Source organism: Megascapheus bottae, chromosome 9 (genome assembly GCF_031878675.1).
Source record: "Megascapheus bottae isolate mThoBot1 chromosome 9, mThoBot2.hap1, whole genome shotgun sequence".
In the NCBI taxonomy this organism is placed as follows: Eukaryota; Metazoa; Chordata; class Mammalia; order Rodentia; family Geomyidae; genus Megascapheus; species Megascapheus bottae.
Genome location: NC_143517.1, coordinates 7,649,000 through 7,676,592, shown reverse-complemented (window position 1 = coordinate 7,676,592; position 27,593 = coordinate 7,649,000). Strand labels below are relative to the sequence as shown.

The 27,593-nt window shown below is 38.7% G+C and overlaps 1 protein-coding gene and 1 pseudogene across 1 annotated transcript in view; both read left to right on the top strand.

Annotated features, from left to right (window-relative positions):
• The window catches only part of Tmem68 (transmembrane protein 68), a 35,099-nt gene extending 29,960 nt beyond the window's left edge, over nt 1–5,139 (top strand). The window contains exon 7 of the mRNA XM_090338827.1: nt 3,640–5,139. Coding sequence (XP_090194953.1) covers nt 3,640–3,744 — 105 coding nt within the window. The 3' untranslated portion in view covers nt 3,745–5,139. The remainder of the gene's footprint in view (nt 1–3,639) is intronic.
• Nucleotides 5,140–6,703: 1,564 nt separating this feature from the next.
• Nucleotides 6,704–6,921, top strand: LOC150058745 (protein transport protein Sec61 subunit gamma pseudogene; annotated as a pseudogene).
• The last annotated feature ends 20,672 nt before the right edge of the window (nt 6,922–27,593 follow it).

Sequence of the window (27,593 nt, the reverse complement as noted above, 5' to 3'; positions counted from 1 at the left end):
TCCTTCCACAGAGATGGCTGGTAGGAGAATACACACTGCCGTATCATGGTTTAGCAAGTCCAGACCCTCAGAAAAGGATATGCAAGATGCATTGTATTCATAAGCTGATCTGTTAAAACAAAATCACTAAGGTTATACAAACTGGGCTCTGGACGCTCATGCCTATAATCCTATCTCAGAGGAGATAAAGAAACTGAGACCTGTGGATTGCAGTTTGAAACTGACTCATGCAGAAAAGTCTGCGAGACTGCGTCTCCAATTAACTAGCAAAATGCCACACTGGAGGTGTGGCTCAAATGGCAGAGCCTTAGTCATGAGCAAGAAAGCTGAATGCCAGCAGGTGATCCTGAGTTCAGCCCCTATACTATCACAAATTTTAAAAATAAAATTAAAGGACAATCAAGCAGTTCTAATACTGTGTTAAAGGAGACTGTTCATGTAAGACAGGTGACATGGAAGAACTTTCACGAGGCAATGTGAAATTATTCTGGTAGCTCACTAAGTGTACTCACGTATTATTTCTGTCTTGTGTCCTGAGAGTAAAACCCTGTGATGCATGTGCAGCGATACAACATAGCTGAGAGCTGGCACTAACATTTGATGTTACCCTCTGCCACTACCATTATTAATATCTGCTCTCTTAAAAAGTCCATTCTTCCTTAGAATATAATTGAATTCTATTTTTTCTCCTATTTTTAAAAATTATGTATCAAGATTTAAGTAGGTTAGAATCGGGAACTTTTTCTCTTTTTTAATAAAAGGTATTTTTTTTATTTCTTTATGATCAAAATAGAAAGTAATGGAGGGAAAAATCCAAATCCAAACCACCCATGGCCTAGAAGCTTATGGATGTGGCCACTGTCCCTGCTCTGCCAGTAGTTAGCAGCATCACTGGATAGTGAATGTGTAAGTTCACATTAGTGCAGTAAAGTATGCTCGAAATCAAGAGTGCTTGAACTTCTCCTTTTATGAATGCATTTTCATAATTTGCTAATCTTCCTTATTAATAATAGGACCATAAACATGGCATAATGACCCCTGGATTATCACAAATCTAAAAGCATTAGCATGCAAATTAATCTTTAAATATAGAAATAAAAACTTAAGGAAAAGTGGGTCGTAGATGGTTCAGGCATCTGATTGTGGGAAAAAGTCATTTCTAAACACTACCTAAATGTAAATTAAAATATGCTGTAGTAAGGATGACAGAATTTTCCTTAAAGATCTTTGTTCTGTTCTTATGTTTTCTGTTTCTCTCTCTCTCTCTCTCTCTCTCTCTCTCTCTCTCTCTCTCTCTCTCTCTCTCTCATTCTTTCTCTCATTCTCTCTTGCTCCACTTTTTCTTTGTTTTCATCCATACTCTCACCTACATGGAGACACAGATGATTTGTTTGTGCCTGTATTGCTAAGGTAGAGAGAGGATGGAAAGAAGGAGAGAGACTGGAAGATGAAGAGGCCTGTCAATGATGGGCTAGTGTGAGCGAGAGTCAGGAAGTGTCAGGCTTTGGCTTGTGAGATTCATGGGAGAGCCATTTGCAGACAGAGAGGGAACTCAGGAGAAGAAGAATGTTAATTTAGTCTTAAATGAAGCATGTTGAGTGTGAGTTGTCCAAGGGCAATCATACTTAACATACCAGTGTGAGGCTTGAGAGGACTGAAGATGGAAAATTAGGGTCTTCAGCAAATAAGTGATGATTGAAGCTGTGGCAATGGATGACATTCCTGAGCCTTTGGGGAGTAACTCTATGCATGCTTTCATGAGAATAGGTCTGTAGAAGGAAAGGAAACAGCCTGAGAGCCATCAGATAATCAGGAGAGTGTTAGCATCCAGAGCAAATAGCATTTCAAGAAAGAGGTATCCAGTGGATACAATAGATAGGACACTGAGAGGACAGATAAAAGAAGCTTGGAAGCTTGTTGGTTTTTTTTTTTTTTTGATTTAGTGACAGAAGGGTCACTGGTGATATTTACATGAACTGCATTTTCTTAATACATAGTACTGGGACTTCATCCACAAATCCTTCTTTGATTCCTCAGTTCATACTAAATCATCTGTAGGTCTTGCTGGCTATTTAAATGAAGCTTTATTTTAAAGCTTTACATCATCTACCTTTTGAACACAGACCTGAAAAGTCTAGCCAAAAAGACAGATTTGTCCTTCCTTACAGATTTGTTTCTTTGTGGCTTTTGTTCTTAAAATCTCACTGTCCTTCAAGACCTGGACCAAACAGTACAATTGTATGTCCTTCCATATTGCCACCCACTCAGTGTGCTCTCAAGCCTGAACGCCTTTGGGAGGGCATGTATCACAAATGATCTCAGAATGTCATTATTTTGTACTTAATTCTTTCTGTGAGTGCCTTGAGATGACAAATTTGTTTTACTCACATGATAGCTTTTATAGCATCTAACATTTCCTGAATAAATGAATAAAATTTTAGAAATAACTTCACAGAATGCAACCTGTGTGTCAGTCATTATGCTAAGCACCTGAAGATGCCATTTAATCCTTTCAATGAGGTATGAAGTACTTCTTATTTTACAGATGTGAAAGCTGGTTTAGAGGGGCATATTTAAAAAATACATGTTTGGGCTAGCCTTTATTTACTGAAAGGTTAAATTTTAAAAAATAAAGTGTATATGTACATTGATTATGCATATATATATAAACAATTTCAAAAGCTAATTTGAAACTAATTTGAAAGTAAAAAAATTGTTTAATTTCAGGAGTCTGGAGTTTGGTCTAGTGGTAGAGCGCTTGCCTAGCTTGCATGAAGACCTGGATTTGATTCCTTGGTACCACGTACATAGGAAAGGCTGGAAGTAGTGCTGTGGCTCAAGTGGTAGAGCTGAAAACTAAGGACAGTGCTCAGGCCTTGAGTTCAAGCCCCAGGCCTGGCCAAAAAAAAAAAAAAAAAGTTGAATTTCGACATTAATATATTGGGAAACAAAACAAAGAGCTTTAGCAAAATTCTTAGTCAAGAGAGATGGCTCATGCCTATAATCCTAACCCTTTTGAAGGCTAGTACCTTCAATACCTAGTAACACCCGATCTCAAAGAGATGAAGGGGGTGTTGGGGGGAGAGGGGAGATTTCCTGATGTGACCTAAATGACTTTTCCACTGCTATGGGTTCCTATCTTTCTTGTTGAGCAGTGTAGACATTGAGGTGATGACTGAAGAGTGCCAGCTCATTCCTGTCTCCTCACCTCTTCCTTGCCTCACTTGATGTGACTGCAAGAGTGAAGGCTGGTGATGAAGAAATGTGTGCTCTACAGTACATGAACAACCAGGAAGGACAGGATTTCTCCACTCAGCTACTAGGACATTTTCTACTTTCTGAGTTTTTCCCCCCTCTAGTTCATTTTAGTGTTCGTGATCTGCAAGGCAGTGTTGTGCTTCCTAGTGGTAAAATACTAAGATGTGTCTAAAAGAGCTCTCAATGTAGACATAGCCAAATGGACAACTATAATAAAATAAAATAAAATATAACTGTAATAAAATACGCTTTGGCATACTGAAGGGGAAACAAATTCATCCTGAAATTCTTCAAAGTAGTAGAACTCTGGAACCTTTACAAGATGGCTGATCTATACCGAGCCCCAAAAAGATAATGGCTTTTCTTCTGTTTTCTTTGTAGACTAAGAATGCTGTTCAAGCTTTGATTGATGAGCACCAGAGAATACCAGGAAATATTATGAGTGCATTGTTAGAACGTTTTCATAAGAAGCAGAAGGCCAACTAGAAGATGAGGTCTATGTGAATATGTTTGTAGCTACAGTACTATCTTCTACATTTTATATAAGTCCTATACTTGGTATTTTTAAAAGATCATATTAATAAGCATCTTTCTTAGATCTTGTTTATTTAAATTTATAGTATCAATTGTGTTTTGTAATCAATTATGTCCAATTTAATTAGCAACTCATTACATGCCTAATAATTCAGAAAATGATCATTTTATTTGTAAATTCTTAGTGACGAATGGTAAGCATATAGATTCTTGAAGTTCAACATTTTTAATAATAAAGTTTAGGCTAAGCAATATTCCTGGATAGTGCATCTAATTTTTGTGTTTGTTAAACTGAAATAATTGGAGAAAGGGTGTGTATTAAGATTTTACATAGTTGCTTGATTATGTTTGATAAGAAATGCTTTTATTTGTACTTCAGTCCTTTTGTAACATTAAGCATATCATGCAATGCTTTTGTGCCTCAACAATTTGATTTTTAGAGACATGATAATAACATGGTAAAGAACATTATTTTAAGTTGTTTATCTTGACTGTAACTGATAACTGTTGAACTACAATTGTAACTAGTTAAGCAATGTTAACCTCTTTAGGAGTATGTACATATATTTGTCCATTTTTAAATATGATGTCTGGTTGCCAAGCACAATGAAAAGGTGTACTGTATTCTTCAAAATTAAGTAGAAAAGAAATTAAGAATAATATAATTTCCAATTGCTATTATGTTTTTCTTTTTGTGTGTGTGTGCCAGTACTGGGGCTTGAACTCAGGGCCTGGGTGCTGCTCCTTATGCTCAAAGCTGGTGCTTCCACTTCTGATTTTGTGTGTGTGTGTGTGTGGTTAATTGGAGATGAGGCTCTCATGGATTTTCCTGTCTAGCCTGGCTTCTAACTGAGATACTTAGATCTCAGCCTACGAAGTAGCTAGGATTACAGGCGTGAGCTACCAATGCCTGGCTTGGTATTTATTATGTTTTAACAAGAGCCTGTGGGACAGTCTAGAATGCACTGTCAGCTCTATAACATGACATTTAATAGTGTAATGTAGAAATCCTGTCATGGTGTGTGATGGAGGCTCATTCTAGTCTCTGGAGAGCAGAATCAAGGAGACCTCTGCTATGTTCACTGTCATGGCTTATTGGGCTTTGCAGCTTGTTAGATGGTGTATTATCGCAGTAAAAGTCTACTTGAATGATGAATTTATGTGAACACAAAGTGCTCTGAAAATGAATGGCTTTTGATTTTAACTAAATTTAATAAGTATTTAAACAGAAAAGTATCTTAACTAAATGCAGCATCTCCCTCTCTCTTTTCTAGGTGTTAAGTGTTTGGGTTTTATATAGATTTTTGTATTACAAGTGTATGTATATTTATGATATGTATATGTATATAAAGCTAAACAATGTAAAAATAAAACACACCTGAATTGTACAGTTCATTTTCTTGTGAAATTGCATATGTGACATTTTCTTTAAACTGATTATTTTGTTTTACTCTACATTTTTTTCATCAACAATAATTATGAGTAAATCTGATACTCTAATGTAACAACTACATTTCATATCAAATGCATTTGCTTCTCCCTTTCAATGAAGAGTAAGTTAACAGTGTTAAGGGGGTAAGCCCTGCAGTACTGGACATTGTTGGGATTCATGTTGACAGAAGTTCAAAGAGTGAATGATAACCATCATAAGACATCAGAAAGCTACTGTTTTCCTAGCGACTCAGGAGGCTGAGTTCTGAGGCTTATGATTTAAAGCCAGTCCTGGTAGGAAAGTCTCTGAGATTCTTTTTAATTAACAAACAAAAATTGGAAAGTTGAGTTGTAGCTCAAGTGGTAGAGTGCCAGGTTTGAGGGAAAAAGCTAGCGAGTGGTATGTACCAAGGCCATAAGTTCAGCCCTAGTACTGGCACCCCCTTTCCCCCCCAAAAAAAGGAAGAAGAAAAATACTGCTATTAGAGAATAGTTTTTAAAAATTCAGTTTTTAAAAATCTCATTTGTTGATAAAATAGGAAAAGCTATCTTTTATTTTTCTGCTCTGTATGTAGCTGATATGTTTAAAAATTGTAAAGGTGATGTACAGAGGGGTTACAGTTACATAAATAACTTTCTTTTCTTTTTTTTTTTTTTTTTGCCAGTTCTGAGCTTTAGCTCAGGGCCTGAGCACTGTCCTTGGACTTTCTCAAGACTAGAGCTCTACCGGGCTTCAGCACCACTTCTGGCTTTTTCTATGTATGTGGTACCAAGGAATCAAACCCGGGTCTTTATGCATGCTAGGCAAGCACTCTACCACTAGACCAAACTCCCAGCCCAGTTACATAAATAAGATAATTTCTTTTTGAGCAGTGTTACCTCCTCCCTTGTTTTCTCTCATGGTCCCTGTCCCCCTCCTCCCCTGATCCTGCCCCCCAACTCCCTTTCCCTCCACAAGTTGTAAAGTTCATTTTCAATGTAGTGTCTTGTAAATATCACTATTTCATTGGTTCACCCCTTGTGTCACCATTTTGTGATTCCCCTTCTCTTCCCCAAATCAGATAAAAGTACATACGAGACACAGGGTGCCAAAATCAAAAACAGTGACAATGGGATAAACCAAATTTAAAAAATTAACTTCACACAGTACATTAAAAAAAAAACCCTCTTGTTTCCATATCTCAGAGTTCATTTTGATTATCATCATTTTATAGGGTCATATGTGTATAGCTATTAAGCTATTATATCCTCTGCTAGGACTATCCTAGACATAACACTAATTATTACAAATGAGGGAAACCATAGAGCCTAAGTCTTTCCATTTCCCTCTGGGGCCATGTTCTTTCTGATGGAAGCATAAATTCCATTGTATATATATACCACATTTTCTTGATCCATCATCTATAGAGGGGTATCTGGGTTGGTTCTATATCTTAGCTATGGTAAGTAATTCTGCAGTGGTGTGAGGAGTGTCCCCACCCGTAGGTAATCATGGGTCAGGTAATGCAGTTTGTTGAGCCAAGTTGGCAATTTGTAAAGGATTCAATTCAGCTGGTTAAGAGATGCACCAAACCTGACAGCAAGGAATTCCAGAAGATTGCCATGGCAACAGCAGTAGGATTTGCAATAGTAGCTTCACTGGCTTCTTTGTAAAATTTGATCCATATCCTCATTAATAACATCATTGTGGGTGGCTGAGTACATTTTGGAGAGATTTTCATGGGGATTAGTGAGTGAGTGAGTGAGGGTTCAAGAAGCTTATGAAGTAAACATTTATCTAAATACTTAAGAGTTTTTTTCTGATTTCATCTCCCATCCAAAATATTTTCTATTCCTCCATTAAAATAATTTTGAAATAAACCTTGTTTTTTCCATCAAAAAATATAATGCTGCAATGAACATAGTTGTGCTGGTAGCTTTAAAAGTATGGCCTTGTTTGTGATCATTTGAGTAAATTCCCAGGAGAGGGATTGCTGTATCATAAGAGAGCTAAATGTTTAGTCTTTTGAGGAACCTACATACTGCTTTCCAGAGTGGCTGACATTCCCGCCAACAGTTTAGTAACATTTTCTTTTTGGCTGCATCCCCACCAGCATCTGTTATTTATTGTCTTGATAAGGACCATTCTAACTGGGGTGTGGTGGAATCTCAATGTAGCTTTGATTTACATTTCTTTTGAATTTGATTTTACTCTTCTTTTATGGCCAGAGATGTTGAACATTTCTTCATGTGTCAATTGGCCCTTCGAAATAATTTCCTCTTCAAGGAAGTTTCTTTGATGATTTTTTATTTGGGGGGGCGGTTAATCTTTGAGCTCTAAATATATTTTAGATAAGAGTCCCTTTTATATATCTAATGAAGATCTCCCAATCTGTGGGTTTTCTATTTGTCTTACTAGCTATGTCCTTTGCCACACAGAAGCTCTGCAGTTTAATGTGATACCATTTATCCAACCTTTCTTGAATTTGTTGTGTTTCTGATACTTATTTAGGAAGTTTCAGGTTGAGGTCTTTAGTTTGAAACTGAATTTGATAGTTGAGGAGGTAAAGAGCTGAACAGTTCAGTCTAGAGCTGGAATGTAGTATATGTATGTACTTCTGTGCATATATATATGTATGCATGTATCTATATGTGTGTCTATATGTACATTTACATGCATGTACATATGCATATGTATACATGTACATTTATGTGTGTATACATGTATATGTGTGTGCCTTTACTTCTCCCTCTGAGGAATATAATGATCAGAACCTCAAGCTTGAAGTCTCAAGTTCATAGAACAGAAAGGATTAAGTGAGTTTTCTCCTTTTATGTAAGTTCAAATTTTCTATGTATGTACTATTTCTAGAAAAGAATATAACTGTTATCAATGACATTGTTAATCCTCTCTAGGGGAATGGAAATAGTGATAGAAAATTGTACTGCCTTGAATTGACCACAGGATATTTACTTCATAATAATGGATAAAAAGAATGGAAATTTCCTTTTTTTTTTTGCCAATCCTGGGGCTTAAACTCAGGGCCTGAGCACTGTCCTTGGGCTTTTTCAAGACTAGTGCTCTGCCACTTGAGCCACAGCACCATTTCTGGCTTTTCTCTGTATGTATGTGGTAATGAGGAATCGAACCTGAGTCTTCATGCATGCTAGGCAAGCACTCTACCACTAGGCCAAACTCCTGACCCTGGAAATTTCAGTTTTAAGGTATTAAATTTCATAGAAGTAAATTCTGTCATTTCCTCCAAACCTTTAGTAAGACCCACAAAGGGCTTGGTGCCAGTGGGAATTTGTGGGACTAGGGTTAGGGAAATGATTTGTGGAAATCAGGCAAGGAGACTGGGCGGTGATGAGAGAATGCGTGGGAGGCAGGGCAGCTAGGAAATCACTGAATCCAGAGAAGGCATTAGAAGCTAGAGTTTGAAAAATATGAGGACTGAGTAAATGAGGACTCCAGCAAACTTGTGAAACTTGGTCCTACTTAGTTTTCCTAAGAGTTATGCAAAGTTAATGCTATCAACAGCTCCATTTTTGTAGTTGAAGAAACAAACTTGGCTCATATACAACTTGGTCAAGTTCATTGGAGAAGAATCCCACTGGAACCTACTGAGTCTCTACCCCAATGATTTCATTTTATTTTTACATATTCAATAACCTCTGATTAATATTCCTCCTAATGTTGACATCTGGAGTGGTACCCTAATCCTGAAATAGGACTGGAATAGCCTGGCATAGAATACTTTGCCTTCTATAGCCAACCTTTCTCAGCAAACTCTAGGCATCACAAACTACCAGATACTTTGGGTTCAGGTGGTGGTGTTCATATGGAGTCAAGTTAAAATGCACAGATCTTTTCACAAGAACTGGTTTAAGGATCCAGGTCATCTATAAAAGAATGAAAGTTCACTCCTCTGAAAATTTGACTTCTTTCATTTACCTACCCAGTCCTTCTTCAGTAAGCCCTGTGTCTCCAGCAAAGCTCATCCCAGTCCTGGCTCCAGGGCTGGTCCCATTGTTCTGAGGACAATCTTATGACCTCATCTCATTAGTGAGTAGTTAATGAGTAGTTGACTAGGAGATGGATTGTGCCTTTTAGGGAAATTTTTCTTCATGCTCCTGGACACAAGTCCTGGAAACAACCCCTTGTCTTGGTTTGCATGTCAATGCACATGAGCCCTGAAACAGCTGTGGGCATGTGATCCCCAGGCGGGGTGAAACCTGTGGCAAGAGAGACTTGCAGAGAAATAGAGACTAGGCCACTAGATTCATCTAGTCAACCTTCAATGCCATTTTATGTCTGGACTTGAACATGCCAATTAAATCCCTCCCTTTTTGAAACCTACTTGAATTTTTTTTTTCATTACTTGCAGCCCCCATATCCTAAGTGAGGACCCATCTAGAGATCAGATGAAATAGCATGTAATTTGTTCTGTTCATTTCCTCTCTTCAATAAGAAAGGGTAGTATGCATAAGCTTCCTATTTCAAAGTTCAGAGATTCGGGTATCTTGGCTCTAGCTACCTCCAGCTGTGTGGCTGTGGGCAGAATTCCTTTCCCCCAAGCCATTGTTCACCTTGCAGAAAAGCAAAGGTAATAAATCTCATAGGCTTGCTGAAAGGATTAATGAAGTCATCCATGTAAAGGGTTTAGAACTTTCTGTATCTATTGTGAAATACACAAAGCACGAGGGTGGGATTCACTAACAGCACACAATAATTTTTTCCCACCATTATTAACTTCTGTGTGCATGTGTGTATTTAATGTGCAAATGTAGATTTATATAAAATATTTAATCTTTATTCCAGCTAAGTTTTATATTCTTTTGTTTTCATTTTTAGTCTTTATTCTTCATTCTTTTAATTTATATCCCATTTATTCATGTAAATGGGCTCTTAGTTTTATCATCCAACAAGCTAATGTTTGTTGTTTGGTCAATATAAGTTTACTCAGTTACATATTTATGTAATTGGGCTACGTGATCATTGTGTAAACTTTTAACTTAAATTTCATCTTTTTCACTAGAAAAGTATATTAAAAGTTTTAAAGAGCAGCTAGGCAGAATGGCACATCTCTGTAATCCCAGCACTGGGGAAGTAGAGGCAGAATGATAATGAATTGGAGATCAGCTGCATTGCACAGTGAAATCTAAATAGCAAGACCCTGTTTCAAGATCTAGATTCAGGAGATGTTAAACTTAGATGCAATTGCCAAAGGCCTGTCTCAAGGGGAAGTCTGAATAAAAATAATCCTTCTCTCCAGGGACATTGGAATCAAGACAGGAGCCAAGCTTCTCCTTTGCCCCCTAGAGGCAAAAGAGAGCTTAATCTCTTGATCTTAATCTGATTGGTTAGTAATACACATTGTTGGTTCAGGAATCTACCTCTGAGCATTGTTTTATTCCCATCTGCTTTCCCATCTCATACCCTGCTTCTCTTCACTTTCCTAGTCATTCAGTTTCCACCTGTAGGCCCAACTCTCCTTCAGGGAATACATGGAAAGGTAGAAGAAAACTAGCATTAGAGTTTAGTGCTGGGTGCTTTATGTTTTATGGCTTTTAATCCTCTCCCCAATATATTGTGTAAACACAGGGAACTCAAAGCACACAGATTAAATAACTTGTTAGCAAAGAGCTCAGTTTTCTGCACAAGTCAATGAGTCCTTCATTCTTAACATTGTCTCTGATTCCAGTCATGCTAGGGGTCTGGAAAGGGATGTGGCAGTGCTACTGGCTGCTCAGGAAGAGAATAGTGAGTCCAGTTGAGCTTTCTCTTTCTGCCTAGAGCTTGCTTCCTCTCTACTGCCTCACATTGTTTATGGCTGAGCCACTAGCTGAAGAGTGAATCTGTCTTCTCCTCTCTTGCTGTTTAAAAGAGCCTTTCAGCCATGCACAATGGCTCACTTACTCCTTGCTACTCAATTCTTAGAGGCTTGGATAGAAGAAAAGGTGAGGAATGGGAGAATTTGCTTTTCCTGACAGCTGTCAAGATAGGACATCAGCTTTCTCCTGCACTCTGACTAGACCTTACACTTTTGGCTCTCCTGTTTTTCATGTGAGCTTGGAGTGGAATTGCTCTGTGAGTCATCTACCAACAGCTGGTGACAGGACTTTTCAGACCTCATAATAGCATGATAACCCCTTATAAATGTCTTTATATCTACCTAGATTTATCTCTCAAAGAATCGCCATGTGCACACCTTCTCTTAGTTCTGCTTCTCTACAGAACCTTCACGGCTACATCCTCCTTAACAGCATCCTTTTTGTTTGATTCTTTAGCTTGGAGCTCTACATTTTTTTCTTTGGCTTAATCAACTTTATCAGAGAGCAATTTGTGACTGCATAGATTCTGCCACAAGCTTGCCAATTTCTTCACCCTTTTTTTTTTTTTTTTTTTTTTTGTCAGCACTAAGGGTGTGAACTCTGCCTCCAGGTCTCTGCTTTGCTTCTTTGCTTGCTGGACTGCTGCCATAATGACCCTGAGCCCAGGGCCCTATGTTTCACTGATTGATTGATTATATTATTATTGTTATTGCCATTCCTGGGGCTTGAACTCTGCCTGGGATCTGGCCCCGAGCCTCTCTGTGTTCAAGCTTAGTGCTCTACCACTTGAGCCACAGTGCTACTTGTGGCCTTTTCTGTTTATGTGGTATTGAGAAGTTGAACCCAAGGCTTCATGCATGCTAGGCAAGCACTTCCACCACTAAGCTGCATTCCCATCCCACTGATTGATTCTCTTTTTTTTTTTTTTTTTGCCAGTCCTGGAGCTTGAACTCAGGGCCTGGGCACTATCCTTGAGCTTTCTCAAGGTTAGCTTTGTGTGTGCTAGGCAAGCACAATCCTGGCCCTGATTGATTATTTTTTGAGATGGGGTTTTGCTTCCCATCTAGGTGTATGCCTGAACTAGGATCCACCCACTTTTAGTCTTCCTGTTATATCCAGGTTTACTAGTGCATTTACTACTGCATTCAGATTGTCTTTCGTGTCTTGTGGACTTTTTTCCTAGGCTGTCCTGGCTCCCATGATTCTCCCAATCTCAGCCTTTCTAGTAGTTTAGACTGACAGGAGCATACCACTGTGATTCTCCCATTCTCAGCCTTCTAGGTAATCAGGATCATGGGTGTGAGCCACTGGTAACTGACTCGCTTCTTCATATTCTTTTGTGAATATTGTGAGGACTGATTTTTATAAATAAGTCATTCCTTTCAAGCCATTGTCTTTTGTAGAGTTCCAGATCCCGAACTGTGTCTACTTTTCTCTATGATCAAGAGCGCCTTTGCACAGCATCCCCTTGCTTTCTTTATCTTTATTGAATTTATTTTTTCTTTTGTCGGTTGTGGGGCTTGAACTCTGGGCTTGGGAGTCCCTGAGCTCTTCAGCTCAAAGCTAGTGCTCCACCATGTTGAGCCACAGCACCACTTCTGGTTTTCTGGTGGTTAATTGGAGATTAGAGTCCCACGGACTTTTGTGCCTGAGCTGGCTTTGAACCTTGGTCCTCAGATCTCAGCCTCCTGAGTAGCTAGGATTACAGGTGTGAGCCACTGCACTGGCAAATTTCCTGTTTTATAAGATCTCTTCTGTGGCCAGGAGCATAGCCTAGTGGTAGAGTGTTTGCCTGGCATTCATGAAGCCAGGGGTTCAATTCCTTGATGCCACAAGCATAGAAAAATCTGGAAGTGGTGTTGTGGCTCAGGTGGTAGAGTATAACCTTGAGGAAGCCCAAGGACAGTGGCTAAGCCTGGAGTTCAAGCCCCACAACTGGCAAAAATAAATAAATTAATTAAAAAATTTAAAAACAATATCCTCTATTTTCTATTGTGTTTCTTTCTAAGCTCTTAAAAATTACTATGGCTGTAAGTCTGAGATTCAGAGGATCATGGTTTACTTTGCCCCATTGGATTTCCACATAAAGACAGAACTTTATGTGCAAAGATGAGCTATTTCCCATTCAGAATAACTGTCAGTGGACATAATGATACTACATTGTCACAATAGGAACTTAAGTCCCCTTGAGATAAATGTTGACAATAGGAAAAGGAGAAGTGAATAGAAGCTGGACTCATAACCATAAGGCTCTTTTGAGAAGCAGTTCCTTTTTGCAGTTCCAATAGAATTTCACATGATGAGTAAATAAGCCACTGAGAAATTGTTTTTCTTTGTCACTGAATGACAAATAGCAGTTCCTGAAATACAGCTAGTCCATCCCATTTAATTGCATTACATCTCACTTGTTTCTTTTTCATCTCACCACTCTGGGCTTGAAAAAGTATTGCCTTTTTTATGCTTTACCTTCTTTGCATTCTAGAAGATCTAGATGAAGACAATTTCTAGTATATTGCTTAACACACAGATTTTTATTTTAAAAACAGGCAAATGCATGCTCATTTATTTTCTGAATGAATCTTCCAAAATATCTCAAAATTCTGGACATTTTCTTTGTTAGAAGAGATCACGATCTCATTTTAAAGTTGGGAAGAAAATAACTTGTGAAAGTGTACTCAGGTGGTCATTGTTAGTACAGGTCTTCATAAATAACACACAGGTGAGATGAGGTTTAAGCTCCTAACTCTGGTACATTTCTACTGAATCTGCTCAATGGGCTGAATGGAGACTCATTTTTATATCTTCATATCTCCTTCTGGAAATCCATGTAATACTTAGACCACTAGTCACAAACTCGTAGCAGAGACTTCCAATATATATGATTTTGAACCTAGGCAGAAATGATTTGTAAAGCAATATTTCTAGTACTAAGTTCAGAGGCAGAAGAAAATTATTTCATTCATATTAAAAGTATCAACGACCTGAGCACTGCTGGCTAACGACTGCAGTCCTTGTTACTCAGGAGGCTGAGATGTGAGAATCAGGGTTCAAAGCCAGCAGAAAAGTCTATGAGACTTTTACCTTCAATTAACCACCCAAAAGCCAGAAATGGAGTTGTAGTTCAAGTGATAGAAAGCTAATTTTGAGCAAAAATACACACAGACATACAGACACACAAACACACGCCCAGAGCCACACACCTCTGTATATCTGTCTCTGTCTCTCTCTCTTACACACACACACACACACACACACACACACACACACACACACACACACACACACACACTATCAAGAATAATAGAAAGGACTAACTGGTTAGAACAGAGGATAAGAACAAGAGGTCCAGTGAAGGACTCTAGCATTTAGGACTTTGAGCTGTTTAGCTCTCCTTATGTTCTTCCTAGAAAACAAAACAGTGTATCAGATTCACACAGTCTATGAGAAGCATCTTAGTCATCTGTACAGTGTTTAGACATTCTCTTAATAATTTCATTGTTCCAGATATACTGGTTTCAATAGCTAAACAGAAGCATTCATTGAGCAGTAGTGGATCTCTGGGGAAATCATTTGACTCCATCAATATTTTAAATTGAAAATGTATCAATTTTTACAAGCTGAAGACAATTCCAATTCTTTCAGAGCTCCCACTACTCTAAACCTCTCTTGCTCTTATAGCCACTGTCACATAATTTAACTCTTGTGCCAACCTGCTCCACTCTCTTTGTTTTTTTATATGGACCTTAGCTTTCTAAAGTAGTCCAGATTTTACAATACTTTGATATATTTTCAAGATATTTTGATCTTAATTTTCTAAAATAGTCCAGATTTTAAAACATTTGAGAAGATTCATTCAAAAAATTAATGTGTCGGACCAGGAGTGTGGCCTAGTGGTAGAGTGTTTGCCTAGCATGTACGAAGCCCTGGCTTTGATTCCTGGGTACCACATACACAGAAAAATCCAGAAGTGGTGTTGTGGCTCAAGTGGTAGAGTGCTAGCCTTGAGAAAGCCCAAGGACAGTGCCGAGGCCCTGAGTTCAAGCACAAAGACTGACAAAAAATTAATGTGCATGCATTTGCCTGTTTAAAAAAAATCAAAACCCACTGTGCATAAAGACATATATCACAATTTCTCTTCATCCAGATCCTCTAGAATGAAGACAGAGCCTGAAGCAACGATTAAAAGGTAATACTTTCTCTTGGGACCGGGAGTTTGGCCTAGTGGTTAAAGTGCTTGCCTAGCATGTATGAAGACCCGGGTTCGATTCCTCGGTACCACATACATAGAAAAAAGCCAGAAGTGGTGCTGAGGCTCAAGTGGTAGAGCTCTAGCCTTGAGAAAGTCCAAGGACAGTGCTCAGGCCCTGAGCTCAAGCCCAGGACTGGCAAAAAAAAAAAAAGAAAAAAAAGGTAATACTTTCTCAAGCTTAGAGTAGTGAGATTGCTGTAAGTTGAGAGAGAGAGAGAGAGAGAGAGAGAGAGAGAGAGAGAGAGAGAGAGAGACAGACAGACAGACAGACAGAGACAGACAGAGACAGACAGAGAAAGAAGGACAAGGAGAGCGAGAGAGAGGCAGAGAGAGAGGGTTTCTTTTAACGTCATTGCTGGAGAAATCTAATAACAACAGATGCTGGTGGGATGTGGCCAGGAGGGATCAATACTACACTGTTGGTGGGAGTGCAAACTCATTCAACCATTAGGGAAAGCAATATGGCAGTTCCTCAAGACTAAACATAGAGCTCCCCTATGACCCAGCAGTTCCACTACTTGGAATTTACCCAGTCATCCAGAAACAAGGACATACTAAAACCACTAGCACAACAATGTTCATTGCAGCACTATTTACCATAGCAAAGATATGGAATCAACGTAGATGCCCCTCAGTTTATGAGTGGATCAACAAGGTGTGGTATTTATACACAGTAGAATTCTATGCTGCTGTCAGAAAGAACAATATCACCCCATTTGTAAGGATATGGAAAGACTTAGAAAAAAACCATATAAAATGAAGTAAGCCAGACTCTAAGGAACATCAGTACAATAGTCTCCCTTATTTGTCATATTTAGTAGAAACCTTGGGCTTTCCTAGCAGAGATCTACAATAGAACAAAGTCTACAGACATAAGGACAAATAGTATGACACTAAATGTAAGGACCTCTAGAATAAGGAAACAAAAGCCATATAATGAGTGACTGTTGTCCTGAATGTACTATGTTAACTCTCATCTCTTTTGCCTTGGTTATCTCATATTGTTACAATATTTCTCCTTGTTATCTGATATATTTTATATGTGCTTAATTGGTTATTTGAAATTGGATAGGGAAGGGGGGAAATCAAGATAAGCAGGGGGAGGGTGGAGGGAAATGGGGACCATGTCATGAGAAAGGGTATCAATGTTTGTGAAGTTATGCACCTTCTATCTGGTGAATATAATGTATCCCTTCTATTAATTACAATAAAAATATATGCAAAAAATAAAAATTAATAAAATGTCATTGCTGGGGTGATGTACAGAAGGATTACAGTTTCATTCATCAGGCAGTGGGAATGTTACTTCAACATTTCTACCCCTTTCCATGTTTCTCTCCCATTTTCTTTTCCCCCACCCCCCATTCATCATGTTTTTCCCTTACCTCCCTTTTTTTTATCTTTGAATCAGAAATTTTACTTTTAATGATTTATGGTTTGAGTATAAAATGTCTGATGGGCACACATGCTGAACCCTAGGCTCCCAGCTGGTGATGGTATTTTAGGAGATGGTGGAAATGACAGGAATTCAGTCCCTGGGGGCAGGACTTTGGGAGGTATACCAGGACATTCCAGGTACTATTGCTCTGTTTCTGTTTCCTTGTCTTGTCTTTGACTCTGTCTGTCTGTCTGTCTGTCTGTCTGTCTTTGCTCTCTCTATCCCTGTATGTCTCTGTCTCTCTCTCCTGTTTGCCACTAATGAGAAGCTCATCAGCCACTCACAACACCATATTTTGTACAAGTGACCACGGATTCTCTGTCCCCAACTAAGAATCCTCCCTTACAGTTGTTTCTGTCAGATATTTGTTTTCAGTGATGACAAAACTGACTAAAACATTTACCACTTATATATTTATATACACATTGCATACATGAGGAAACAAATTAAAATGTAGGCAAAGATTAGAAACATTTGTCTGTGATAAAAATTTTTTTGACAGTATTCATATAGAGAACAATTTAATTGATTCATACGAATGCACCAATGTACTTACATCTTAAACAACAAGTTCAACTAGCTAGGAAATTAGAATCAGTTCAAACATCCTTACTCTGTTGATCAATCAAAACCACTTGATTTCCCTAAAGATCAATGTTCAGGACTACAATAAGGTTAGAATGGGGACATAATAATGAGATCTTTTCAGTAGAATGTGTTGCATTGAGTTTTCTGTAAATGGAATAGGGGGATTGTTTGCCTTTATTGATTGGTTCTGCCATCATGGAATGTGCTAAAGAGACATCAGCTAAAAGCTCCAGAATACAATTAATTGGATTTCAAACAACCTGTGTGGAATAACTCCTAGAAATGAACAGAATGTAGAAACCTTGCATTTCATGTATGCTCAAGACTGAGGAAGAATGACTGGACTTCAATCATGGTGTTGTTTCTTGAATCTAAGGGTTGTAAATCAGTAAAGTGGCTATACAGCAAATTTGTGGATCCAAATTGTTGTAATGATAATATTACATTTAAAGCACATTCTATGTATTTTCTTTCTTTTTTTCATGAGCAAATGTTTATATTTTCAGCATGCCACTACTTTCTATGTATTTTCTCTTAGGAGAGATCATTTCGGTTGGTACTGTAGCTGAGAATTGCTGAAGGCCCAAGTTAGGAGAATGTGGGAGGGAGGGAGAATCTGAGTGAGGCAAGGGGAGAGTAGGAGTATAGTATAACTCCCAGATTCCCAGGAGTGAATAGAGTGGGAAAACATTGAGTTGTTGGGGCAGATGTACAAGTTGACTTGAAGGTGCCTGTAGAACATCCAAGGGATCTGTAGTGGACAGGTGGGTGGTTGTTGCATATGAGTCTTTGCCAGTGATAGAGATGTGAGAAAGTGAGGGAGGTGTGAATAGTGATTCAGTTTGTGGATGTGAGTGAGATCTAGCGGGAAGAGTAGAGATGCGATGTTTAACCTCTGAAGCTATTTCAAAATATAATTTTTAAAAATCAACAAGTAAGAAATATATAGAAAAGAGCTAAGCACCAGTGGTTTATGCTTACAATTCTAACTACTTAGGAGGCTGAGATCTAAGAATGAAGTTTAGAAGTCAGCCTGGGCAAAAAAGCCCATGAGACTCTTAACTCCAATTACCCAGCATACAAACAAACAACAACAACAAAAAAGAGGCAGAGGTGTGGCTCAAGCAGTAGACCACCAGCTTTGAGTAAACCAGCCAAGCAAGAGCAGTACCAGTAAAGAGAGAGGGAGAAGGAGAGGGGGGAGGGTACTGGGGACAGTTTTGAGGGAAATGTTTTAGGATAAGAAAGAAATTGGTAGAATAAGCATTGGCCTAAAGGATTGTTTCAAAATGAAAAAAATAAAATAAAAACAGGCTAGCACAAAAATCAGGAGATTTGAAAATTATGCTAAGTATATGAGACCTAGAAAAGAAAAGAAAGGAAAAGAACAGAAAAGAAAAGAAAAGAAAAGAGCTTACTACAGCCCACCAGTGGCTCACACCTGTAATCCTAGCTACTCTGGAGGCTGAGATATGAGGATCATGGTTCAAAGGCAGCCTGGGCACCTTTAGTGAGAATCTTATCTTCAATTAACCACCAGAAAACCAGAAGTATCACTGTGGCTCAAAGTGGTAGAGTGTTATTGGCTTTGAGCTGAAACACTCAGGAACAATGCCCAGGCCCATAATTCAAACCCCACGATCCATAATGTGTATGCATGTGTGTGTGTGTGTGTGTGTCCGTGTGTGTGCATGCACACACACGGACACACACACACACACAGATATATCTTATAAAAAGTTTGTGACCAACTTAGCTGTAATTTTTTTAAATACCTAAAGAATTTTCCATGACTTCAACAATAAATTTTTTTCATATTTTTTTATTGTAATTAATAGAAGGGCTACATTATATTCACCAGATAGAAGGTGCATTACTTCACAAACATTGATACCCTTTCTCAGGTCTTGGTCCCCATTTCCCTCCCCACACCCCTGCCCCTCGTCTTGTTTTCCCTCTCTCCCTATCCTATTTCAAATAACCAAATACAAATATATCCAATATATCAGATAACAAGGTAAAATGCTGTAAAAATATGAGATAACAAAGGGAGAGCAAAAGAGATGAGAGATAACATAGTACATTAAGGACAACAATCACTCATTACATGGCTTTTGTGTCTATATCTTGGAGGTCCTTCCATTTAACGTCATACTAAATGGTCTTATTTTATCTAGGTTTTGCTCTATTGTAAATCTCTGCTAGGAGAGCCCAAGATTTCTACTGATTATGACACATGAGAGAAACCATTGAGCCTATGTTCCTTTGAGTCTGGCTTACTTCACTTAATATTTTTTTCTAAGTCTTTCCATTTCCTCACAAATGGGGTGATGTCATTCTTTCTGACAGCAGCATAGAATTCCATTATGTATAAATACCACATCTTGTTGATCCACTCATCAACTGAGGGGCATCTGGGTTGGTTCCATACCTTTGCTATGGTAAATAGTGCTGCAACGAACATCATTGTGCTAGTGGATTTACTATGTCCTTGTTTCTGGACAATTAGGTAAATGCCCAGGAGTGGGATTGCTGGGTCATAGGGGAGTTCTATGTTTAGTCTTTTGAGGAACTGCCATACTACTTTCCATAGTGGTTGAACAAGTTTGCACTCCCACCAACAGTGTAGTAGTGATCCCTCCTGGCCACATCCCCTCCAGCATCTATTCTTATTAGATTTCTTGATCCTGGCCATTCTAACTGGAGTGAGGTGGAATCTTAGATTTGTTTTGGTTTGCATTTCTTTTATGACCAGAGATGTCGAGCATTTCTTCATGCGTTTATAGGCCATTCTTATTTCTTCAGAGAAGACTCTAAGTCTTTGGCCCATCTTTTAATGGGATGGTTGTTTCTTTGGAGATTAGTTTTGGAGTGATTCAATTTTTTGAGCTGTTGATATATTTTAGATATGAGGCCTTTGTCTGTTGTATAGTTAGTGAAGATCTTCTCCGACTGTAGGCTTTCTAGTTAACTTGCTAGCTATGTCCTTTGCCATACAGAAGCTCTGCAGTTTAATGCAGTCCCACTTATCCAGACTTTCTTTGATTTGTTGTGTTTCTGGGTCCTTATTAAGAAAGTTTCGACCTGTGCCAAGAAGACCTAGTGTATCTCCTATTCCTTCTTGCAAAATTTTCAGTGTATCTGCTTTTATCTCCAGGTTTTTGATCCATTTGGATTTAATCCTGGTGTACGGTAACAAAGAAGGATCCAAACCAATAAAAAACATTTTTGTTTAAACTTTCAGCAATTACGTTGTTGTTGTTGATGAAGTAAAGAAGAGTCCCCAAATCTTTAAAAGTGACCATTACTTCCTATCTAAAATAGATTGTTGTCTCCATGAACAAAATTGAAACTAACTAAATGTGACTGAGATGAGAGATGAATTGTTTGGAAAAACATAGAGGAACCTAAATAAAAAATAATTTGCCAAGGAAAAAATAAAGAATTTTCTAAGGCCCAAATGTAGTGTCCTAATGCAAAACTACAACCTATTTCTCTGTCTATAGTAACAAGGCCAGGACTGACAACACAGCCAGACTCCATCTCAAAGACAGAAAATTGAAGCAGATATATACAGCATGGGGTGGTTGAGAGCCTCCTCCAAAGATGTTCTTTGATTTTACAATTGAAATAAAAAGAGAAACCAAAATCTCTGATATAGGGCTTTTATTTTTAGCCAGGACATTTTTTTCCCATTTAACTTTTGTTTAGTGGATTGCTAAAATACAAAAGAAAAGCATGCACTTTGTCATGTATTAGTTCACAGCATACAAAGAGAAGAACTGGCTATTAACTTCTACCTGACCTTCTGTGAATTCCTGAAGCTTCAATACTGGCTGCTTTGTGTGCATAAAACACACTTGATTCCCTCCTCTCACATATATACAAACACAGTCAAATACATACGCATGTTGGGAGACTTGTTTTCAGAGGCTTGGATGCTTCATTTTGCAAAAATAATACCTAATTATCTCTAATATTTTGAAATATGCTTTAACTGTGTGTGTGCATGCATGCATGCATGTGTGTGTGTGTGTGTGTGTGTGTGTGTGTGTGTGTGCATGCATGTGTGTGTGTGTGTGTGTGTATTGGTAGTGGGGCCTTATATTCTTTCTTGACTTTTCCATGCAAGGCTTGCACTCTGCCACTTGAGCCACACTTCCACTTTCTGAAAGTATATGTCTTAGATCTCTTTCCAAATAAAAAGATATAGATCTGACTCATAATTTTAATTGGTTCAAGCTATTCCATGAAACACATTATTAAGTCAACTCTTTATATTCAAGTTTGAATATAAACTGTCCACCACAAGCTCTTGGGTTGAATGTTAGAGTATTAACTGGAAGGTGGTGAAAATGTTAAAAGCTGAAGAAAGGGGGCAGGTCTCTGGGAGCAAGCCTTGGAAAGCCTGGACCACAGGACCTACTTTATCTCTCTGCTTTTTTGTTATTTTTTTATCTCTGCTTCTTGATATGAGTTGCTAGGTTGCAATATGTTCTCCTCACTATGATGGACTGAAAATCTTGAAACTATGAGCCAAATAAACCCCTCCTTCCTGTTGCTTATATCAGATCTCCATGCAGTGATGAAAGTCTGACTGCCACACCCGTGGCATTCAGGGACTTACTTAACAGCCACGATGTTAAAAGATATATTCCCAGAAAGGAATCCAAATTCCAACTTCGTATTCCAAATCTGGGAAACATTACTCTCTTCATGTCACTCTGAGTTTGGTGACCATGACAAATATTATGATATACTTGACCCTCAATCTCAGAAGAGAAAGATACCATCAAGCTATCAAAGGATTCTGACTACACAGAACCAAGGGATAGGAAAGTAATTGTTATGACTAGACAGAAGTATTACAATCTTGAATTCTGAGGACTTCACAAACAATAGCAAGACAGTGATAAATCTCAGACTGCTCATGGGAGCAAGCAAAAAGTTCATTAAAATGTAACAAGTGCTAGCTTGTCTCAAGTGCTTGCTTCATCATTGTTAGCCAGACCTAGTGGCTTGCATCTATAATCCCAGCTACTTGAGAGGCAAGGAACAGAAGGATCATGATTAGAGTATGCAGTTCTTATGAGACCCCATAAAAATTCATAGCTGGGTGCAGTGATACAAGCAATGTGCAAGATCTGGAGACTTGACGTGCTAAACATCTTCATAGAAGGAAGCTAGATGTGGGGTACACACCTATGATTGCAGGAATGGCAAGCTTTAAAAGCGGGTGGGGCACCTGGAGCATGGCCTAGTGGTAGAGAGCTTGCCTAGCATGCACAAAGCCCTGGATTCAATTCCTCAGTACCCCATGCACAGAAAAATCCAGAAGTGGTGCTGTGGCTCAAGTGGTAGAGCGCTAGCCTTGAGAAAGCTCAAGGACAGTGCTCAGGCCCTGAGTTCAAGCCCCAGAACTTGAGAGAGAGAGAGAGAAACAGAGAGAGAGGGGGGGGAGAGAATGGGTGGGTTGATAGCTTGCAGCTTATGTGGGCACTCAGGTAGCAAGTGAAACTTTTTCCTAAAAAAAAAAGTAAAAGAAGAAAGTATAGTGTTTTAGCATGTGTATGCTGTTAGTGGAGCAGAAGACTAAAAAGCCATTGAAAAGCATTAGCTCCAGGATAAGGAATAAAAGGACACAATGAAAAACTACCAGTCATGTAATCCATAACCTCCTAACAAGCCATCAGGGGATATGGCTCTTTGTCAGTGATCGCCTGTAGATGTGCTGGGGCTACAGGCAAGTCAGGTTCTGCTGATGAGATGCATTCATAACTGTTTCCTTTCAGTTCAGTGAGTGCCTTATTCATCAGTAGCTAGAAGATTCCACCAAGTGTTAAGTGACTTCCCAAGACTTGGGGAACCTTCACTAGAGGCCTGATCATATGATAAGGCACCGTGATTAAGCACTAAATAATTGAGGATCCCAATTAAGTAATAACAGGCGATTCCTACTGAGTATCTCTCATGTGCCAAGTGTCTCTTCTTAGCCTCTTCTCTGCTGCTATAATAGAGCAAGCAATTTATAGTGAGTAGAGCATTATGTGAATCCACAGTTCTGAAGGCTGAAAAGTTGAAGGGCAAGTCACCAGCATCTAGACAGAGCCTCTGTGTCCCCTCATCCTGTGGTGGGAGTGGAAGGGGAAGCACACATGCACATAAGAAGGAGGTCACCTCCATGAAAACCCCACTCACTCATGACCTAATCCCCACCTAAATGTCTCACTTCTTAATACTATCACAAGGGCAAATAAATTTTAGCAATACTCTCTTATAGGGATGTCCACTCTCTCCACTCCTCTTCAATATAGCATTAGAATTCCTAGGCAAGAAGCAAACATAATGGGGGTCCAAAGAGGAAAAGAAGAAGTAAAACTGTCCCTCTTTGCAGATGATATGACTCTATATGTAAAGAACCCAATGGACTCCACACCCAAGTTATTCCACCTAATACAAAACTTTGGTAAAGTAGCAGGGTATAAAATAAACCCTCCATATCAATGGCTTTCCTGTATGCTAACAACAAATGAATGAGGCTGAAATCAGGAAAGCAACTCCTTTTGCAATGGGCCCAAAGAAAATAAAATACTTAGGAATTAACTTAACCAAGGAAGTGAAGGACCTCTATGATGAAAACTTTAAACCCTGAAAAAGTAAATTAAAACAGAACTAAGGAAGTGGAATAACCTCCAATGCTACTGAATTGGAAGGATTCACATTGTGAAGATGGCAATACTGTTAAAGGCTATCAATAAATTCCATGCAATACCCATCAATATCCCAACAACATTCTATAACAAATTAGAGGAAGCAATTCAAAAATTCATATGGAATAATGAAAGACCCCCAAATAGCAAAAACAATCCTTAGCAGGGAGAACAGTGCTTGAAGAATATGAAGGCCAAACTTCAAACTCTACTACAAAGCTATAGTAATACAAACAGCTTGGTATTGGTACAAGAACAGGCCAAGGACCCATGGAATAGAACTGAAGACCCAGAAATCAACCCACAGACCTATGACTACCTAAACTTTGATAAGGGAGCCAAGAATACTGGCTGGAAGAAAGACAACATCTTCAACAAATGGTGCTGGCAGAACTGGCTAAACACGCGTAGAAAACTAAAGTTGGATCCTTATCTGTCTTCCTGCACCAGAATCAACTCCAAACTGATCAAAGACCTTGAGCAGATGACCTGAAAATTTCACAGGAAGAAATAGGAGGCACATTTGGGCTCCTTGGAATGGGTCAAAACGTTCATAATAAAGGCTCAGAAACACAACAAATCAAAGAAAGTTTGGACAAATGGGACTGCATTAAACTGCAGAGCTTCTGTATGGCAAAGGACATAGCCAGCAAGTTAAATAGAAACTCCACAGACTGGGAGAAGATCTTCACTAGACATACAACAGACAAATATACCTACAGCTAAAAAAAAAATGACTCTCTCATAAACAAGTCCTCAAAGAAACAACCATCCCATTAAAAGGTGGGGTAAAGAATTAAAAAGAGACTTCTCTGAAGAGGAAGTAAGAATGGACTATGGACACATGAAGAAATGCTTGACATCTCTGGCCATAAAAGAAATGCATATCAAAACAACTTTTGAGATTTCACTTCACCCCAGTTAAAATTGCCACGATCAAATAATCTAATAACCACAGATACAGGCGGGATGTGGCCAGGAGGGATCACTACTACACATTTGGTAGGAGTGTAAGCAGTATGGCAGTTTCTCAAAAGACTAAACATATACCTGATATATCGGTTATATTTGTATTTGGTTATCTGAAATTGGATAGAGGACGGGGGGAAAACAAGATGAGGGGTGGGGGAGGGGGGAAGGGAAATGGGGACCATGACATGTGAAAGGGTATCAATGTGTGGGAATTAAGGCACCATTTATCTGGCAAATATCATGTAACCCTTCTATTAATTACAATAAAAATATATTAAAAAATATATAATATTGTTTTCTCCAAATAGAAAAAAAAAAGGCTAAACATAGAACTCCCCTGTGACCAAGCAATTCTACTCCTTGGCATTTACCAAAAAAATCTAGAAACATGAACATACTAAATCCACTTGCACAACAATGTTCATTGCGGTACTATTTATCATAGCAAAGATATGGAACCAACCCAGATGCCCCTCAGTTGATGAGTGGAACAACAAGATGTGGTATTTATACACAATGGAATTCTATGCTGCTGTCAGAAAAAATGACATCTCCCCATTCATAAGGAAATGGAAAGACTTGGAAAAGGTCATATAAAGTAAAGTAAGCCAGACCCAAAGAAACATAGGCTCCATGGTTTCCCTCATTTGTAACAATTAGTATACATCTAGAATTCTCCTAGCAGAGAATCACAATAGCTCAAAAGCTATGTACATATGGCCATATAGGATGAGGGTAAGCCAAAAGAACTCCAGGATATGTAAACAAGAGGTTTATCTTTGTGATTGTTCTTTATGTACTATGTGAAGTTATTTCTTTTCTCTTTTCTTTTTATGGTTTATCTCATGTTGTTACCTTTTTTTATGTATTTGAAAAAGGGGAGGCCCATTTTACCAACGTTCTTCTGCATCACTTTAGTGGCTACAAAGTACTTTGTGGCACAGATCCACTGTTGTTTATTTTAAACAGGTCTTGTGGTTTACATTTAGATTTCAAGTGGCTAAGGGATTATCTATGCCACAACTGGTTATCTTATTATCAATCCTTGGCATTGATCATGATTATTACCTTAAGATAAATCATTAAGAAGTGAATTGGCGGAAGATGGCAGTTCAGTGTGTCTTTCTGAGCTTCCACCAAGATACAAGTTCTGGCAGCCGTAGGGGAAAGTTTGCAACCAAAAATTGATCCTAAGTAAGCTTTAGCGCCACAGAGATCTCAGTCACAGAGGAAAAAGGCAGAATACCGGCATGAGAAGACAGCGTGGAGCCCCGCCAGCCACTCGGGGCAGCCCCAGAGACAAAGCTTCTCTTCTGAATCTGAGCAGACAGTGATTCAGGGCTCAGACCTGCCAGCTGCAGACAGAGCCACACAGAGCCTGCGCGAGCCCAGAGCCGACACCCAGCTGTGCACGGACTTGCCAGCTTCACAGAACCAGAGAATCCAGCAATTTGTGAGTACCTCCAAGGTGAAGTTTCTACTTCTGCTCGCTGAACGGCATTGGGAGGGAGCCCCTCCCCCTCCAGTTGAGAGCAGCGCCATCTTGACTGCTGGCAAAGACCCGGCCAAACCAACTGGAACCTGAGAGGTGGTGCTGGCAGCGCCATCATTCTAAAGTGCAAAGGATTTCTCAGAGATCCTTTAGCCAGAAATCTGGCCCTTTTTTTTGTTTTGTTTTGTTTTCTTGGTTTTTTTTTTTTTGACCCCTTTTCATTTGCATTTTTAGGTGTTCTTATTTTTTCTTTGCCATTTTACCTACACCTTTTTTTTTTTAATGTTATGATTCATTCCTTTTCTTTTCTTTTCTTTCCTTTTTTTCTCCTCTTTCTTTCTCCACATTCCTTCTGTCACTTATCATTCCTAGAAACACAGTGACAGCTCTGGGTACAGTCTAAATAAAAATATCTATATTGATACAGTCAACTGCTTTTTAATCTCCTGGTTCTCAACCCTAATATCTCTTGGGTAAGAACTCACAATAGTGAGGAATCTCCCCCCCCCACGTTTTGTTTTGTTTCTTTTGGAAATTTGTAACATTGAAATCTCCTATATCTACCTCCCTCTTTTCTTTGTATATTCTTCTTACTACTCTTCTTATTTTCATAAGTTTTATCTAAGTTCTTCTAAACTTTATACTCAAATATTCTACCTGTCTATCACCTTAGGTCAGTTATCCCTACACTATATCTTTTCTTCATTACTATAATAATCTTACACTCCTACATTATTCTTTTCCTACCTCCCCTGTTGTCTTTCATACTATTTTTCTATCTCTGGTCCTCTGTTCATCCTTCAACTCTTATAAGGTATGGGTCTACATTTGACAGTTGTTGAGCAATGCTGTATATCTAAGTGTTCAATTATACTCTAGGTCCAGAGGGACTTAAATACAATAGAGATTGGATTGAGGGGCTTATTGTTTTGGTCATAAATCGGAAATCTGTGGTTGTATTAGATTTGTATGTAAGTGCACAAAAAGAGAAAGTGATAATACCAATCTAAAATTGTGAACATCTATTGTCAGCCAGGTAAAAAGGTCTAGGTTGGTTATATCTGAAAAATTATAATCTTGTTTAGTATTAATCTTGCTCCCATTTTC